Source organism: Hyla sarda, chromosome 5, assembly GCF_029499605.1.
Source record: "Hyla sarda isolate aHylSar1 chromosome 5, aHylSar1.hap1, whole genome shotgun sequence".
Lineage (NCBI taxonomy): Eukaryota > Metazoa > Chordata > Amphibia > Anura > Hylidae > Hyla > Hyla sarda.
Genome location: NC_079193.1, coordinates 301,100,460 through 301,120,969, shown reverse-complemented (window position 1 = coordinate 301,120,969; position 20,510 = coordinate 301,100,460). Strand labels below are relative to the sequence as shown.

At 43.0% G+C, this 20,510-nt stretch overlaps 1 protein-coding gene across 1 annotated transcript in view; it reads right to left on the bottom strand.

Moving 5' to 3' along the window:
* TRIM55 (tripartite motif containing 55) overlaps nt 1-20,510 on the bottom strand; it is a 123,812-nt gene that overhangs the window by 89,731 nt on the left and 13,571 nt on the right. Inside the window, exon 2 of the mRNA XM_056518573.1 lies at nt 18,416-18,597. Coding sequence (XP_056374548.1) covers nt 18,416-18,597 — 182 coding nt within the window. The remainder of the gene's footprint in view (nt 1-18,415; nt 18,598-20,510) is intronic.

The window sequence follows — 20,510 nt, the reverse complement described above, 5'->3', positions numbered from 1 at the left end:
TGTGAGTCGCCTGTGTTTCTTCTTTTTATGAACTGTTTTCTTTACACATGAGCACCACCATATTTCGTCTACTTAAACTGACATGAGCCACAGCAAGAGGGAGTCACATTAGCGGGGCAGCAGTGCCAACAAACTTTTATGCCCTCTGTTGCCAAGTGTTGTACATACTGCTTAATCTTCTTAGAGCACGCTTGAAAAAGCCCCAGTGACTACTCCACCCATTATGGATTTAGAAGAAGCTGAAATGAGCTCGTCAGCAATCACAGACAACACCTTAGGACAGTGATTCCCAACCGGGGAAGGTAAGCTTGTGCATGCGCACTGTGCACACACGTCCCCCAGCGTCCACCTACCGGTGCCACAGTATGTGAGGCCGAAAATGGTGCCCTGCCGAAGAGAAGAACTGGCCGTGGAAGCTGCGCTGGATTCCCATGCCAGCTTGCAGGTACTGTACCCTTTCCACCCCTCTGTTACACCTTCTCAACCCTGTCCACCCCCCATCACCCATGTCCATCCCCATTACCCATGCACCCCCTGCCACCCATGCCCACCCTCCTGTCATCCATGTCCACCTTTTCCACCCCCCTGTCCATCCCTGTCACCCATTTTCACCCCACGTCCACCCCCCAGACTACCCCCTGTCACCCATGTCCATCCCCCTATTCACCCCTTTTCTATCCCCCTTGTCATCCTTGTCCACCCCCCTGTCACCCCTGTTTACTCCCTTGTCTCTCATGTTCACCCCCGTCCACCCCCCAGTCTACCCCCTGTCACCCATGTGGAAGCTGTGCTGGATTCTAGTGTTGAGCGGCATAGGCCATATTCGAATTCGCGAATATTCGCGAATATATGGACGAATATTCGTCTTATATTGGCGAATATTCGCATATTCGTTATATTCTCGTTTTATTTTCGCATATGCGAATATTCGCGTATGAGAAAATTAACATATGTGAATATTAGCATATGCAAGATTAACATACGTGAGAATTCGCATATGCGAAAATTAACATATGCGAATGTTCGCATATGCGAATTTTAGCACGCCAGTCTCACACAGTAGTATTACAGCCTTCTTTACACCACGCAAGCTGGAAGTAGAGAGGGATGATCACTGTGATGTGTACTGTGAAAAAAAAAAAAAAAAAAACGAATATTCGTAATTACGAATATATAGCGCTATATTCGCGAAATTCGCGAATTCGCGAATATGCGATATTCGCGAATAATATTCGAATTGCGAATATTCGCGAGCAACACTACTGGATTCCCGTGCCAGCTGGCAGGTACTGTACCCTTTCCACCCCTCTGTTACACCTTCTCAACCCTGTCCACCCCCGTCACCCATGTCCACCCCCATCGCCCATGCACCCCCCTGTCAACCATGTCCACCCTCCTGTCATCCATGTCCACCTTTTCCACCCCCCTGTCATCCCTGTCACCCATTTTCACCCCACGTCCACCCCCCAGACTACCCCCTGTCACCCATGTCCATCCCCCTATTCACCCCTCTTCTATCCCCCTTGTCATCCTTGTCCACCCCCTGTCACCCCTGTTTACTCCCTTGTCTCCCATGTCCACCCCCCATGTCTCCCGTGTCCACCCTCCTGTCATCCATGTCCACCTTGGCCACCCCTGTCCATTCCCCTGTTACCCATGTTCACCCCCCGTCTACTCCTTTGACCACCCCCAGTCTACCCCTATGTCACCCATGTCCACATCTATTTACTCCTCTGTCCCTTTGTCACTCCTGCCCACCCCTCTTATACCCCCTTGTCACCCCTGTCCACCACTCTGACCCCCTGTCTCCCATGTCCACCCTCCATTCACCCATGCCCATGTACACCCCTCTGTCACCCCCTACGCCCCTTGTCACCCATGTACACTTTTCTACGACCCTCTGTCACCCATGTACACCAATCTATCACCCATGTACACTCCTCTTTACCCCTCTCGCACCCATGTACACCCCTCTGTCACCCCTCTACACCCATCTACCACCCATGTACACCCCTCTATTACCCATGTACACTCCTCTGTCACCCATATACACTCCTCTACACCCCTCTGTCACCCATGTACACCCCTCGGTCACCCACATACACTCTTCTACACCCATCTATCACCCCTCTACACCCCTCTGTCACCCATGTACACCCCTTTGTTTCCCATGTACACTCCTCTGTCACCCATGTACACTCCTCTACACCCCTCTGTTACCCATGTATACTCTTCTACACCATCTGTCACCCCCTACACCCCTCTGTCACCCATGTACACCCCTCTGTCACCCCCTACGCCCCCTGTCACCCATATACACTCTTCTACACCCCCGTCATCCATGTACACCTATACATCACCCATGTACATTCCTATTTACCCCTCTGTCACCCATGTACACCCCTCTGTCACCCATGTACACTCTTCTACACCCATCTGTCACCCCTCTACACCCCTCTGTCACCCATGTACACCCCTCTATTACCGATGTACACTCCTCTGTCACCCAAGTACACTTTTCTGCACCCCTCTTTTACCCATATACACTCTTCTACACCTCTCTGTTACCCATGTACACCTCTCTGTTACCCATGTCCACATCTATTTACTCCTCTGTCCCTTTGTCACTCCTGCCCACCCCTCTTATACCCCCTTGTCACCCCTGTCCACCACTCTGACCCCCTGTCTCCCATGTCCACCCTCCTGTCACCCATGCCCATGTACACCCCTCTGTCACCCCCTACGCCCCATGTCACCCATGTACACTCTTCTACGCCCCTCTGTCACCCATGTACACCCATCTATCACCCATGTACACTCCTCTTTACCCCTCTGTCACCCATATACACCCCTCTGTCGCCCATGTACACTCTTCTACACCCCTCTACCACCCATGTACACCCCTCTATTACCCATGTACACTCCTCTGTCACCCATATACACTCTTCTACACCCATCTGTCACCCCTCTACACCCCTCTGTCACCCATGTACACCCCTCTATTACCGATGTACACTCCTCTGTCACCCAAGTACACTTTTCTGCACCCCTCTTTTACCCATATACACTCTTCTACACCTCTCTGTTACCCATGTACACCCCTCTGTCACCCCCTAGAAGCCTCACAATACACTGATGATCCCAGCTTCATGTCAAAATGGGAAGAGATACATAAAATGTATTAGGTGGAAATTCTTTGTTTAAATCTACAGAGAAACTCAGAGGAATAAAACAAGATCACAAAAGAGCTCAGTCAAGCAAAGAGTGAATTACAGCTAAGATTATCTGAGGAACAATATGAAGAATTTACCAATAAAACATAGAAAAAACGAATCGCTTTACAGAAAACAATAAAATAAATAAAAAGAGATACATTTTCACTTCACCGAATGGATTATAATCCTATAGCTAAATATAAAGGAAAAAAATTGACAACGACAACTGACAACGACAACTGACAACGACAAGTTCATCTGAAGAATTCCAGGAACCATCTAATAATGATGACCTGACAGCAAAAAACGAGAGAGAACTGAAGAAAATAGAAAGAAAAAAACAAGAGGAAAAGAGTCTCATGGCACAACTAGCCCTTGATCAGGACTCAGCTGTCTTGTATTCAGAGTCTGAACGGGCATCAGAAAAAGTTGGTCAGACAACCATTAATCAAGATAATTTTTCTTCAGTTACTTAATAAAGACGCACCAGCAGTGATTAATTTGTCAGATTTCACATTCGACGATACAATCTTAGGTTACTTTCCAAGGGTCTCAATTACTGTTCAGTGGAGGATTTTAGCATGGAAGAATTTGAAATAGACCTTTTCAAGTGTATATGGAAACTTAACTTGAAAAGGTTTTTTTCCTGTAAAGAGGGGAAAACTTATAGTGAAAAAGTCAGAAAAGAAGGATCCCCACCACAATAGGACCCCTTGGATTTAACATATTAAGAGAAGCTATAGGAGATGAAAAGGAGTGTTTTTTTGCTTTAACAGAATTGTTAGAAAAAGAAGCAGATTTTTATGTTAACCCTGAATTGGAAGTCCAGGAATTCACCGTTCCTCCCCACTACAACCTGGGGGAAGCTTGATCTGTTTCAGTAAAAAGTGCTAGACAACATGAGAGCTTTAATGTACCCAAGAGATGCCCCTAATCTAAGTTTAGCAGAACAAAAAGCCCTTACTTGACTAAAAACACAAGATAATATGATAATCAAAAAAGCAGATAAAGGGTGAAATACAGTTGTTATGAATAAATCTAGCTACTTACAGGAGGCACACCAACAATTAGAAGATGAGAGGGTCTATGAAAAATTTAAAAGAAATCTTATGCAAAATTATGGTCTAAATTACAAACCTTACTAAGAAAACTGAGAAATTACTGCCTTTTGAACCCAAAAAATTCCACATGGTACCTAGTACCTAAGATTCATAAAACCTTAATCTCACCCCTAGGGAGACGGAATCCCTCTCAAAGTACATAGATTGGCTTTTAAGTCCACTCTTACTTGATGTACCATCATTGGTAAAAGATACCAATGAATTCCTAAATGCACTTGACGACCCATTTTGGAAGGGTACCTTCTCACGTCAATAGGGGGTTGCCGTCGACTGCATTAGGGGAATTCTAGCCTGCACAGGAAAAAGTACAGCCTTTACAGACTTTGTCTGTGAATCCTTGGAATTTATCCTCAGTAATAATGTATTCCAATTTGGGGAGTAGTGGTACGCCCGAAGGGGCAGCAAGGAGAATACCAGTAGCATGTACGCTAACAAATTTGTTCCTTGCATGTTTCGAGGAGAGGTATGTTTTTTACATTCCTGAGACATGTGGGACAGTATTTCCGCTTCGTGGATGATGTCTTCATGCTTTAAAGAAAGGAAGCACAGAAAAATCAGGGGTTCTTTCTTCCAAGCGCTACTGTTAGGGTAGTCGTGAAAATATGTCAAGATGCCAATGGATACACAGGATTCTTTTTATTGGATCATAAAAAGTTCCAACGGGTCCACAACAATTATTTTTGGGTGCCCTGTTCGGGGTCTCCTGTGTGCTCTCCTGGGGCCAGCACACAGGAGACCCCAAACATGACACCCAAAAATAAGTGTTGGGGACCTGAGGTAGGCAAAATACGTTGTCCAGTTGCAACTTTTTATGATCCAATAAAAAGAATCCTGTGTATCCATTGGCATCTTGACGTATTTTCATGACTACCGTAACAGTAGTGCTCGGAAGACAGAACCCCCGATTTTTCTATCCTTCCTTTCTTCAATTGTCTTTTCCGTACCCTTTGAGGGTGACAGACAAGGGGGAACCAAGCAGCTGGCTGTACCATCCCACCCACACCCACAACCTAGAGAGTTGTGCCTATTCCAATGCACAGCTCCCAGAGGTCAGTACTACATTATAGGTGTGGTGGTGGGTATCCTTTACTTCTCTTTCTTTATCTACCACAAAGAATAAATATATTATGCCAGAGAGCACCCCGCATTTTCTCCCTCTTCTTCCTCTTTTTTTTTTAGCAACTTCATGCTTTGGAGTGGGACCCCAGCGGAATTTGCCAACTTCATTACATATTTAAATAATAATAATATGAACATGATGTTCACCTCCAAATGGAGCACAACAGAGTTGGAATTCCCAGACGTACAAGTAAAAATTCAAGAGGGTAAACTAAACACTGAAGGTTACAGAAAACAAACTGCAACGAACACACTATTACATCACTCTAGCTACCACCCCATTCACACTAGGGAAATGATACCCTATGGACAGCTGCTGTTTCTAAGAAGCATTTGAGATGCAGGCTAATGATTTGATTAACCGCCGCTTAGCTCGAGGGTATCCCTATGAAGCCTTGAAGGAAACATTAGAATGGGTCAAAAAAACTAATTGGAATATCCCGCTTAAAAAGAGACACAGGAAACATATAAAATACAAAGATAAAGAACAAAAAAAGAACGTTTCACATTTACATTTAAATACAGCCCAATGCACCAAGTAATGAAAAAATCAATATACTGTACTCTCACTGGGGGTTAATAGAGAGTGACATCATTCTAGGAAACCAAAAGTTGCAAAAACCATTGGTAGCCTTTAAACGGACAAAAATCCTAAAAGATAGATTAGTTAGAAGTAAATTCAATGAGAAAACAAAAGAAGATGAAAACTGGTTGAGAAAATCACAAATAAAAGGGAATGTAAAATATGGTCACTGTAATTGGTTTCAATACTACTTAACAGGAAAAAGTATATCGATAAGAGGAGTAAAAAGAGAAATCACCGAAATGTCACCAAATGTATGTGCTGTAGATCAAAAAATGAAGTTTACATGATTGTTTGCGAATGTACAAAATTCTATATTGGAAGCACAATCAGACCCATGAATATTAGATTAAGGGAACACATACGTCTATACAAACAAAAAAATGGTCACCGATATTGATTGGTGAAATACAGAACAAGTTCAGAATAATGTGAAAAAGCTACGAGAGATAGAAGCTAGATGGATATTACGAACAGTGGCACAAGACACTAAAGGGTCTTCCTTTAGCTTGGTGTAATGCTAAGTTTCCACTTGTTTTTTTTTTCTGGCAGTTTTTGGAAAACTGTCACTGCAGTTTTTGAGCCAAAGTCAGAAGTGTATTCAAAAGAAATAGGACATACAGTATAAAGGAAGGACCTATACTTCTCCTCCCTCATGGATCCACTTCTGACTTTGACTCAAAAACTGCAGTGGCAGTTGTACAAAAATTGCCAAAAAAAAAAAAAACAAGTGGAAACCTAGCCTAAGAGTTAACAAATTGTTTCATTGTGTTTTTTTATGTTTTAATGTTATGTAGTATACTATTTGTTGGATTTCTACTAGCCTTTGCACAACATCATAGAAGGAGGAGTATATTTAAGTCGCGTGCACAGGGGAGAAGAAATGATCTTTTGAAGTTCCTGAACGGAAAGAAACAGATGTAATCAATGAGCGCACTAGCATCAAGCTTACCGGTGTGGCATGCAGCCGCTTTGCCTGCACAAACCTAAGCAATAGAGACGAAGTCAGGAAGAGTTGGTGAGTCGCTTGCGTTTAGTCTTTTTACGGATAAATACTGAGTTGTATTTTCCTGTCAGCAACCGCTGTGTTGCAGAATTTTTTTTAGCAAAATTGCATATTTGCAACAAAAAAAGAAAAATGTTTAATTCCACTTCCACTTTGCTTTAATTTCTGTGAAACACCTAAAGGGTTAATAAACTTCCCAAATGTCGTTTTGATAAGTTGGGGTGCAGTTTTTTTATAGTGGGTGATTTATAGGGGGTTCTTACATACAGGCCCCTCAAATCCACTTCAGAACTGAACTAGCCCCTAAAAAGATCTGATTTTGCAATGATCTCTATAATTTAGAAAATTGCTGCCAAACTTCTAAGTCCCATAATATCCTAAAAAAGTAAAACAACTTTTAACAAATGATGCCAACATAAAGTGGATATATTGTTAATGTGTATTTATTACTGATTTATGCTGTGTGACTATCTTTCTTAAAAGTAGTGAATCTGAAAAATGGGAACAATGTAAAATGTCTAAAATTTTGGAGTTTTTCACGCAAAAATGCTGAATTTAGTGACCAAAATTTACCACTAACATTAAGTACAATTTGTTACAAAAAACATTCTCAGAATCACTTTGATAAGTTAAAGTGTCCTAAAGTTATAACAACAAGTGGGACAGGTCAGATTTGAAAAATGGTCCTTGGTCATTAAAGGGATACTCCGGTGCTTACACATCTTATCCCCTATCTTATCCCCATTTGTAATCAGTCCCCAGAGCGTGTTCGCTCCGGGTCTGATTACGGTCGACCGCAGAGCTGGCGGAGTATGACGTCACGCCCCCGCCCCCGTAGGCTTGCATTGAGGGGCGGAGCATGACGTCACACGTGGGCGGGGGCGTGACGTCACACGCCGCCGGCCCTGCGGTCGACCTTAATCAGACCCGGAGCGAACACGCTCCAGGGACTGATTACTATCGGGGTGCCGCGTGCATGATCACGGGCGTCCCCAGCTGCGGGACTTCCGCGATCAGGCATCTTATCCCCTATCCTTTGGATAGGGGAAAAGATGTTTAAGCACCGGAGTACCCCTTTAAGACCAAAATTGGCCCGGTCCTGAAGGGGTGAATATCCTAATTTCTCCTAAAAATGGATCATTGTTTTGAACATTATGTTGAACTTTGTGGTGGTTGGAAAAGGAATGTGCAAAACACCGGCTGTAACAGACATGAGATGTGTTCTCACTAGTTGGATGTTTTATAGATGTAGTAACTGGGTCACTCAATGTATTCTAGTGATCTCATCATGAACCATGTGTTAGGTATTTGTCAAATCAATTGGGTGTATATTGGGCATAGGCATGAAGCATATTATTTAACTCACATCTGTTCCTCTCACATTTCCTCATATCAGCAGATTCTGAATCACACAATCCACCGGTCTTTAGTTTAAGTGGTAATCCTAAAACCATTGCTACTCATGCCTAATGCTCTACTGACGTGAATATGATTTATTAGGAGTATCTATTATTGAGACACTTATTTCTGATGGTAAGTAAATAGATTAAAGCTAACCTCAAATTATGCAGGAAATATCTTTTCAATAAGGCTCTGTTCATACATGTATTAAGAGATTCCAGCCGGGGTCTGATTGGAGTTTGCATAACTTTCAATGGCAAAAATAGTGCAGCATGCAGTGCTGTTATTATTGTCAAAACAATAGAAACCTTAAATGAACCCTAAGAGACTTCACTATAAGTCACAGTTTGGACCCATTGTGAGACGCATCCATCATAGCACCATGGCTTTCATCTATATATATATAAAACTCGATGTGTGTTTGTATGTTCCAGCATCACGTCCAAATGGCTAAAGATATTAACATGAAACTTGGCACACATGTTACTTATATGTCAACAACAAACATAGGAAAGGTGATTTAACCCCTACTCCCCCCCATTTGGCAGGATCAGGGTTTTTGTTTAAAGTCCCATCCAACGGCTGGAGATATTTCGATATTACTTGGTCACGTTACTTAATACTTGGTCATATTACTTGGTCATGTCCACTTAAAATATAGAATAGTTAATTTAACCCTTAACTACCCCCATTTGTGAGGGTCGGGGATTTTGTTTAAAGTCCCATCCAAATCAATGAGAAATGTATGTTCCCACATAACTTCCGTAGGGCTGGATAATACAGGGTACACATATTACATTATATGTCAAATAAAAATATATGATAGTTAAATTAACCCTTACCTACACCCTTTTTTAAAAGATGTTTTTTTGTTTCAAGTCCCATGCGAGTATATGGGACTTCCAGTACCTTACTGCACAAGCTCCGCTCTGCATCTCCTGGTAAATGTGTCAATCCGGCTTGCAAGCCACAACCCATCTCACAAAGAAAGGAGGTTGGGATAGGAGGTTGAGATATGAGGATGGGATATGAGGTCGGGACACGAGGATGGGATATGAGGTTAATATAGGAGGACGGAATAGGAGGTCAGGATATGAGGACGGGATATGAGGTTGGGATAGGAGGTCGAGATATGAGGTCAGGATATGAGGATAGGATATGAGGACAGGATATGAGGTCGAGATAGGACAGGATAGGAGGTCGGGATATGATGAAGGGATATGAGGGTGGGATATGTGGACGGGGTACGAGGACGGGATATGAGGACGGGATATGAGGTTGAGATATGAGGACGGGATATGAGGTTGAGATATGAGGACGGGATATGGGGATAGGGTATGGGGTTGTGGTATGACAACCATATATGGGGATGGGATCTGAAGTCAAAAGCTTTCTCTTTTGTTGATTTTCCTCCCCAACAAGGATGAGGAAGGAAAAACCGGGCAATGCTGAGTACTCAGCTAGTTATAAATAAAAGCTACATTATATTTCTAGTGTGAAACATATTTAGTACATAAGTGATTTAATAAATTTCATAGATCATTCATTGAGAAATAAATATGAGAAATTCTGGCTAAAACTAAGTAGCTGAACAGAAAATGGTGTACGTTACAGACAGCCATGTGGAAGGGTACATGCTAACCTAGCACACAGCCTTACTCATCTGTAGCACCAGAAATGTGTCAGTTTTATTTGGATGTTTGTACTTGTGAAAGTCACGTCTGATGCTGTCTTCAGTAATGTTTTCCTATCATTTCAAGATCCTACCTACTGGGGACATCTACCTAATTGGGGATCTTCTACCTAATAGTAGGGAAATTATCTACTTACAGGGAGTGTCTATCTAATCAGGGGAAATAACATACCTATTGGGGCATCTGAAAGGAGGGCTTATCTATCTACTGGGAGCATCTATCTAATGGGACATCTACCTAATGGGGAGAATAATCTACTACTGGAGGCTTATACCTTATGGGGAGGATTATCTACCTACTGGGGAAACTACCTACTTACCACCACCCAATCACTTTACCTCTCTCCCCAACACATTGACCTACCCCTTCATACTATGCATGGCACCAAGAGAGGCATTATTTGGGGCACTGAGGGTAGGGAAAAGGTGGGGCATGTGTTGAAAAAATGCAGAGCCTAAAGTGTTTGTATGGCAGATTCTACAGTGATGATTCATGGTTGGAAGAAGTCTTCATGGTGGTCAGAGCCAGATACAGAAGACAAGGATGACGTTATCTGTGAGTCACTGGTCCTAACTGCACTGTAATCACTTATACAGTCTTCAGTATCAGTATGGGGGTATTATCCAGTCACTATGTAGTGGTAATGGTAGTGATCATGGTAGTGCAATTATTTGTCCCTTGTATAGTTGTTATATTATAGTTGTTGTTAATTAGTGATATTGGTGTATAGTGGTTTCTATTTTATAACAGAATGATGGTATTATTTAGTCATCACAATGGTAATAAGCATAAGGCTATCCTTCATATAAGATAGGGCCAGGGACTATTGATAGGATTCAGATTATTGGGCAGACTAGATGGGCCAAATGGTTCTTATCTGCCGAAACATTCTATGTAATACGTGATCATGGTGTGGAATATAATTTTATGTTTCTAAACCCAAATCCTTGAGAAAATCTATGTGTGCTGCTGTTGAGCAGTGATGAATACACTATATGCATCGCCACTCTCATACATTCACTGGCGGGGTGTTATACAATACTTTGCTTCCCCCAGGTGCTGCCAACCCACCGTATGTCACTGACATATAATAATCTTGCATCTATCCTGCCACCTTTTGAACTTGTTGCTTCAATGAGAGCGAAACCATCTCGCAGCTTGCATATCTTTTTTAATTAAGTGTCAGTGAGAGTGTCTAAGGATTGCCTATGGCCTCACAAAGTTGAGAGCTGCTTCTGTAAGGCTTTATATGGGATTTCCAACAACACCAATAATTTGCATGGCATATACTGTACATAGGATATACGATATATTTTTGATCATTCGAGGTCCCCGAGAATGGGTTGTTTGCATAGAGTTGAAGCGCAATCATTGTCATTCTTCAGTAACGTCTTTAAGAGACATGAAAGCCAACAAACATGCTGCTAGTAGGAAAACTTATTTTATATTACTAAAAGATTTTAAAGATTATGTAAGACATTAATGTCAGTAGGGTAAAACCCCCGCCAAAACACAAAAAATAAAACTGCTAAAGTCAAACTACTCAGGACACTAGGATAACTGAAGTAAACTATTGACTCATATTAAATCAATCCATTATCAAACATTGCTGAAGGAAAAAGTCAATATTATTTCCAACAGATATTAAACAGATAATGCTCTTAAAGGGGTACTCCACTGGCCAGCATTCGGAACAATCAGTTCTGAACGCTGTGTGCATGCTGCAGGGGTCGGCCACGCCCCTTAAAGCAAGTCTATGGGAGGGGGCGGGGAGGCCGTCATGCCCCCTCTCATAGTCTTGCATTGAGAGGACGTGGTGTGACATCACGAGGGGGCATGACCGACCCCCGCAGCGCACACAGCGTTCGGAACTAAATGTTCCAAAGGCTGGCCAGAGGAGTACCCCTTTTAAAACATATAATCTACAGCATACCCTGTCAGTGCATAGCGGGCAGCTAGGAAATTCTTATAAACAATCAAAGTCTTCTCTACAGTCATGTGAAAAGAGATATTTATCAAAACATGTGCATAATAAAAGTAGTACAGTTGCCCATAGCAACCAATCAAATTGTTTCTTTTACTTTCCAGAGGCCTTTTACAAAATTAAAGAAGTAATCCGATTGGTTGTTATGGCAAACTCATTTCCTCTGCACAGGTATTAATTCATTTCTACTCTGAACTTTAAAGAAATAAATCTAAAAACAAGGAGGATCTTGTATGATGTCCAGTGTTTATTAGTCATTTGTAGCACAGAACAGGCCCATTTAAGACTGATATGATTGTAAAAAATAATCTCCAAAATGTATTTAATGAAATATTAAGTAGACATAAAGAAGTTTGACCAGTTGACTGCTAGAATCCCCAATGTTCAGTAGAATGAACTGGTGCCAACCAAAATGCAAATTATCCACACATGCATATTGAACGTCCACCACAATGAATAGGAGTTACCAGAATACCATACATTTATTGTTAACATCAGCTTTGAGACCAGAGTTTTTATTGGATCAGTTGGGTCCCAATGGCCAGAGTCACCATTAATCACAGTTGATCACACTTTTTTTTTTACAACTTTTAAGGGAGCTGTATCACCTCACCGGAATGTAGTAGACACTTTACAGTACAAAATGACACCTTTATTTTCTCATATAGAGGCACACCACACTTAGCAGGCCATGTCTAGAAGAGGTAGCTTGTGGGCTTCTCTTACACTCAGTAGGGGTTATTTACTAAGAGTTTGAGTGTTGTTTTCTGGGTTTTGATTCCAGACAGGTATTTTCCCAAGGTATTTTCCCAAGGTATTTACTAATGTTTCCCTACATTTTGCACTTTTCCCTACATTTGGCTTTTTTTTACAACTGTTCTGATCTGTTGGGTTTTTCCCAGCTCAAATCCACAACATAGTAAATATGTTGGGGTTTTTCAAAACTGTCAGGGTCATGGCCCTTTTGTCAGGACCATGCCCCATTTCTCATGTGGCCACACCCCCTTTTCGGGGGTTTTCTTGTAAAATGGAGGGTTTGGGATTTTTTTGGGTCACAAATTGTGTCGCATGGAATGTGCAGCACAATTTGGGCACAAATCCAGAGAAAAAAGATTCGGGATCACGTTAGTAAATAACGCCAAGTGTCTCTTGAACAATAAAACATATGAACAATTGCAACTGCTTGTAAAGTCTCATTCTAGGCTTAAAGGGGTATTCCAGGATTTTTTTTTATTTGATTATGCTACAGGACCTGTAAAGTTAGTGTTGTTAATAATATAGTGTCTTTACCTGTGTGTGATGGTTTTCTCACAATTCTTATGTGATTTTCATCCCAATATTTATTTTTATCAGCATAAAATATGACTGCTGTCTCGGATTTTTCCCAGGTTGCAATGTGGTCGAGACCTGACTCACTAGTCAGCTGATGACAGGTAGCCTGTCTGCTTCAGTGGGTGGATAGAGCAATCCGCAAGTAATCTGCAACAGCTGGAGGCACCCTGATTGAAAACCACAGGTCTGCAGCTCATTTATGTTTCAATGGGTGGGGTAGCTGATGTGTGGGAAGGAGGAAAATGGTATCATGGGATTTGTAGGCAAACAAGAAAACTGAAAACAGGAAATACAAGTTCACAGAAAGCTAGCCACAGTGTTCTGGTAATCTCACAACATAGCCATTTAGCCCAAGACAAGCGCAGATGCTTCCTAAGCATGTCCATTACTGCCTGCCAGGTACATACTAAAATCACGTTATGTTGGATAACCCCTTTAAGGTCAGGTTGCACCTCAAGGTGACTGATGGCTTTTTCTCAAACCTTCTGTGCCACTGTGAGCTAAGGGAGACTACCCTAGCACTGTATGCCCCACAAGGTGTTGTTTTCAAGGTTGCATAAGATGCCCTAGCACCTCAGGATTGTCTGTGACAGCTATGTCACTCGCTGTTTTTAGAATCACTATGACCGGCCTATTGCATGCCTGTAGATTATAAGCACAATCACATCTACACAGAGAGCATAGGCCGCTGCCTCTTATGAGTATCTTTTTTACTTGCTCAACGACACACAGTTAAACCTCTATTTAGACTTTTTGCCTCTGGTGCCACTGGCACCGTTCCTCGCTTTCAGGAGGAAGATTACTTCAGACTTCCTGCATCAGTCTCTCACTGACTCAACCTGCTGTAGACACAATCATTGTCCCTTTTCTGATGAAACATGCTGTCCCTCAGTATTATTACAATGGCTACTGTCAGGCCACAAAACAACGTATTCTCTTGCTAGCTTGTAGGGGCATCAACAAAGCTCTGCACAATATACAGGAACTGGCACCGTGCACACTTTTGGCACCAGCCTCAGTGGCACTCAGGCTAGGTTCACAATACGGAATTTCTGAGCAAAATTTCCACTCGGAAATTCTGAAGCATGCGGTGCTGGGCACACTCAGAATTTGCTGAAAATTTCGTAGTGTGAACCTACCCTTAGAATCCCCAAGTGGCACTCTCTGAGCTCTGAGAGCTTGTAGCTCCAGGACATATCTCAAACAAGAGTATACCATATTTATCGGGGTATACCACACACCAGCCAATAACACATAAAGGTATAAAGGTTTTTACCCAAATATCCTTGTTAAAATTAGGGTGCATGTAAGTTCCTGTACACCCTGATAAACTCTGGCCCCGCAAAAGCCGCTGCGGTAACCGCTGGGCCAAAGTCCTGCCGCTGCCACCCGATTCCTTTCCCATCCCCGGCTTTCATTTTTACCTTTCCAGGGGTACGCTTCTGCATGCTCAGGCGGCTTCCTCCACTGTCGCTGCGCAACGATGAGTGAGGTCGCGTTGAGGAAGTCACTCGTCAGTGCACAGCGACAGCGGAGGATGCCACCAGTACCGGAGCCTGCAGGAGCGCGCCCCAGGACAGGTAAATATGAAAGCTGAAAGGGATGGGAGGAATCGGGCAGCGGCCGCTTTGAATCATTGAACTGCAGCGGCTTCTGCAGGGCAAGAATGAGTTTATTGGCATATAACACGCAGATAGACTTTAAGCTACCATATATACTCGAGTATAAGCAGAGTTTTTCAGCACGATTTTTCGTGCTGAAAACACCCCCCTCGGCTTATACTCGAGTGAATGTCCAAGTTTTTGTTTTGAAACATCTGGAGGTCCGCAGGTTGAAGACCACTGCGGCCTTGGACATCATCCAGACCCCCCCTTTAGTTTTGTACTCACCTCCGCTCGGCGGGACGTTAGGGTGCGCTGGTCCGGGCCATCTGTGCTGCAGGGACTGTCCGGTGGGGAGGGATAGTCGTTCCGGGCTGTCCATCTTCACCGAGGGGGTCTTTTCTCCGCGCTTCGGGCACGGCCCCGGAATAGTCACGTTGCCTTGACAACGACGCACAGAGACGTTCATGAGCAACGTCCCTGTGCGTCGTCGTCAAGGCAACGTCTCTATTCCGGGCCCGAAGCGCGGAGAAGAGGCACCCCCGGTGAAGATGGACAGCCCGGAACAACTATCCCTCCCCACCGGAGGTAATGATGACAGGGTAATGATGAAGGGGGGGATGATGACAGTCGGTGATGATGAAGGGGGGGATGAAGACAGGGTGATGATGATGAGGGTGTTAATGACGGGGGTCTGGATGATGACAGGGAGGATGATGTATTTCCCACCCTAGGCTTATAGTCGAGTCAATAACTTTTCCTGGGTTTTTGGGGTGAAATTAGGGGCCTCGACTTATATTCGGGTCGGCTTATACTCGAGTATATACGGTAAATATTTTAGCTTAATAAATGCGTGTTATATGCCAATAAATACGGTGCATCCTTCTCACACAGAAGCTTCACTAGATCCACTCATGTTTTTGCGCCAGCCACCTCATTGGCCACTCTCTCTCTCACAAGTCACTGATCTTCTCAATGGCTGTTTATGCCCAGACCTGCACCAACTCTTGCAGCAGGTCTTACTGTCACCTCTGCACTGCTGCACACACAAAGTCATGCTCCACCAATCACTGCTTCCAGTGACGCCCTGTCTCAGCCAGTGATTACCTGAGAGGGCATCTGCTGTGTGTCCAGACAGGCAAAAGAATGTGGTGAGCAGTGGGGACCATGTGAGCATCAGAACGGCAGTGGCAGAAGATCAGGCAATCTGGTTCAGTGAAAACTTATACATAAAAACCAGACAACTCCTTCAAAAAGGTATTCTCATCTCAGCTTGTTTCCTTTATCCAGAAGATAGGGGTTAACAAGCTAATTAGTAAGGGTCTAACCACTGGGATCCCCACTGATCTGGACAATGGGAACAAAATTGTCCATAGGGTGCACTGCGGATTTGCATTTATTTCTATGTAAATTTTGTCAGTGGTTGGACCCGTACTGCTCAGCTTGCTATCCCCTATCCACACGATATCAAGATGAGATGGGAATACCCTTATACCCTATACCTGAAGGTTGAAACCTGAAGATTTTTTTTAAGGTAAATTGTAAAAAGTACAATTGTGTAGCCGAACCTTCAGAACTGAAATATGGGGAGCAATAGTAGTAAATCACTTTTTTTTTTTTTTGTAAAGGAAGATGGGCTTGAGAGAGCAGGAATTACAAAGTGAATATAGTAGATACAGGATAAATAATAGTATTGTGTTGATACATTTTAGCTTTGTAGCCAAGAAGCCCGGCTGTGTTGTCTCCCTTATTAGAAATAGAGTAATTCAGGATTTCTAAAGAAAATCCATTCTAGGGTAAAACAATTATCAACCAAAACAGCCTGACATATCTGATCAATGAAATGAAATGAGAGAGTAGATACAATGAACACAAGGAGCCCCCGTGACATGTTGTTAAGTGTAAAAAAAATGGAAAAGACAAATATTATACACAGTGGATATTGGAATAGGATATATTGTACAAATCAATCCTTGCTTCAATCAATATAAGACCAGATTCACACAAGCATGTTATTGTTCAACCTATATTACAACTGTATAACCATTTTCTGAAGACACATTCCCTTTAAAGTATTTTGGTACTTTACAACACTGGCTCAGGATTTCAATATATGAGATAAATCTGTATGAGCTGTATGTTCTCTGTGTGTTAACATGGGTTTACCCCAGGTTTTACATATAAAAATATACACATGTCCATCGGAAATGGTTCTAGCCCTTATGTGTGTGTCTGATATAGACACTTTAAATTCTAAGTATGATGAATTTACAGCCAGCACAGCTATAGAAGGGGAAGGCATGTAAGTACACACAGGCCCTTATGCCTCTTCAACTTAAAGGGAAACTGTCAGCCTGCTCACCCACACTAAACCCAATACACTGGCTGATAGTGTGGGGGAACAGGAGTCCAACAATGCATCACTTACTAAAGTACTTTCCTTAGGCCCTGAGATATGTGTCCCAGAAGATCCTCTTCTTTATTCCCTGCATTGCATGCAGGAGGTGGGACCCTGCCGGCTCAATTTACATATGCATGTTCTGTGACTCCACGTCCTAGTGACTCCCGTCGCATGACTCAGCGCTCACGTGACCAGTGACAGGAGTCACAGAACATGCATATGTAAATTGAGCTGACAGGGTCCCGCCTCCTGCATGCAATTCAGGGAATAAAGAAGAAGATCTTCTGCGAGACATATCTCCGGACGTAAGGAAGGAATTTTAGTAAGTTACCCATTGTTGGACTCCTGTTCACCCGCACTATAACCCAGTTTATTGGGTTTAGTGTGGGTGAACAGGCTAACAGAACCAACAAAAGTATGGGCACCACTAAAAATATTAAAAACTTGGTGCAACTACCTAGCAGATACAATTTAATAATCACAAAAGAAAAAGACAGCAAGGAAAAAAGTACAAAACCGCCAATAAAAGTAAGAATATGCAGACAACTTTCATTATACATCTATAAGGCCCAAAAGACCAGACAAAAAATAAATAGTTGAGATAATTATCTTCCACATAAGAAGACACCAATATTATAAAAGCACATAGCAAGGACGGAGCCACGTTATGGATTTTGCACTGGGGCCCAGAAATTTTGAGTTACCATTTCTTAACTGTTGAGTTCTAACAGACTATGAAATGAGCTCAGGAGCTGAACTTGCTTCATGGAAAGCTATCAGAATCTGGCACTAGCCACCAATGGCGGCATCAGCGATCACACTGATGCTACCCATCTAATCCCTAAATGCTACAAAAAAAAAAAAAAAAATATATATATATATATATATATATATATATATACACACACACACACATACTAATAGCCAGAATTGCTATAATCATACAAACTGTTGATACCTTGTAGTTTTTGTTGATTCTTGTTTATAAATATCAATGATATTTTCAACAAGCAGGTTTCTCTGTAATCCGTATACCCCATGTCGATCCAAAACCACTTCGTGTCTGCAGGATGGGCAGCGGAATCGACCTCCTGTTGCTACAGTATTTCCTCCTCTTGTTGGTAAATATGGATTTGAGGCCTGTATAAGACATATGCGCCATTAGGGTACATACAATGTTCATGCTATATTACCTACATATAGATGTACAGATTATATACAAAAGAAAAGTGCAGTTCATATGTGTAAAACTGTAGTTTGATGCCAGGAATATTCTTTAGTGACTTTACAAAATAATTAGTTGTGAGAATGTAAAGGGCTATTATTAGTCCTTTGTACTTTATATTTAGTAGCTCAGGGGGGAAGGGTATTCTGTAATAACTGGAAACAGATGAACAAATACCAGCAGAGCTTGGGCATCTTGGAAACAACCATAACAAACACCTCAAGGACATTTGTTCAGAAGCCTTTTACTCTATTGAAGGCTTGAAATCTAAATAACTGGACAAGAAGATGCCATTGTAGGCCTACAGCTACATGTTTTATAGGACAGTGGTGGACTTTATCATACAACTTTCTTCACATAGAGGGATTTTTCGCCGTATAAGACGCACTTTTTCTTCCCCAAAACTGGGGGGAAAAAGTTGGTGCGTCTTATAAGGCGAATACACACACCTATCGCGGCGGTCCCTGCAGCCATCAATGGCCAGGACCCGCGACTAATACAGGACATCACCGATCAAAGCTGACCACCGCGTCTGAAGGGCAAGTGACACTAACCCGGCTGCTCAGTTGAGCTGTTCGGGACCGCCGCGGTGAAATCGCGGCGTCCCGAACAGCTTACAGGATACCGGGAGGGACCTTATCTGCCTCCTTGGTGTCTGCTCCGTGCTGGGATCCCCTGCATGGCCGACACTCTCCTTCGACGCCATCACGTCGTCGCGCACGCTGTCCCGTCATCCAATAGGAGCGGCGTGTGTAGCGACGTGATGACGGCGACGTGATGACGGCGATGGAGAGCATGGATCCCGGGGAAGAAGACGTCCAGAGTGTCAGGGACGCGGCGACAGCGATGGAGCGACATCCAGGGGAGCGGTGACTGGTCCGGAGCGGCAGGGACACGTGAGTATTACCTCCTATACCAGTGGTCTTCAACCTGCGGACCTCCAGATGTTGCAAAACTACAACTCCCAGCATGCCCGGACAGACAACGGCTGTCCGGGCATGTTGGGAGATGTAGTTTTGCAACATCTGGAGGTCCGCAGGTTGAAGGTCACTGTTGGGTTCAGAATCTTTTTTTTCTAGATCTTACACCTTTAAAATTGGGTGCGTCTTATATGCCGGTGCGTCCTATAGGGCGAAAAATACAGTAGTGCCAAACCTGGCCTATTTGTTCATTCCTTCAGATGCAGAGGTGTCTCAAGGTGGTGAGGATGATGAGGACAGTCTAGTGGTTATTTGACATCCTCATCCATATTAAAATAGCCCACTCCTGCATAGGCTGTGAATAGAAATTACTCCCTAATCATTCATACACTTTTCTTACATTCAGAATTTTTACCTTTATACATAATTTATGACAAATTATGTTTCCCAACAGAATAGCCAGTTTTCCTAAAAATCTGAACATACTCTATGTATAATATCCAACAACTGAGTTTGTCAAACCTGTATCTGCCATCAAGAGCAAAATGAGAAGTGTTGAAGGTTTTTATTACGGTATCTTTAATCTTAATGATGTATTCCCATTTCCTAAATCTGCCTTCCTAGACCCCTGTTTGGGAAAGCCGGGTCAAGAAAGCCGAAAGAAGCAAAGCAAGGAAGTTACTTTAATTGGGTAGTCCTCCCCCTTTCGGCCCAAAGAGTCAATATTTTGTGTTGCCACCATTATTTTCCAGCACTGCCTTAAGCTTCTTGGGCATTGTCACGATTCGGCTTACGGGTTGTGGATCCGCTGTGTCAGCGAGGGATTGGCGTGGACCGTGCTAGTGGACCGGTTCTAAGAGGCTACTGGTTTTCACCAGAGCCCGCCGCAAAGCGGGATGGTCTTGCTG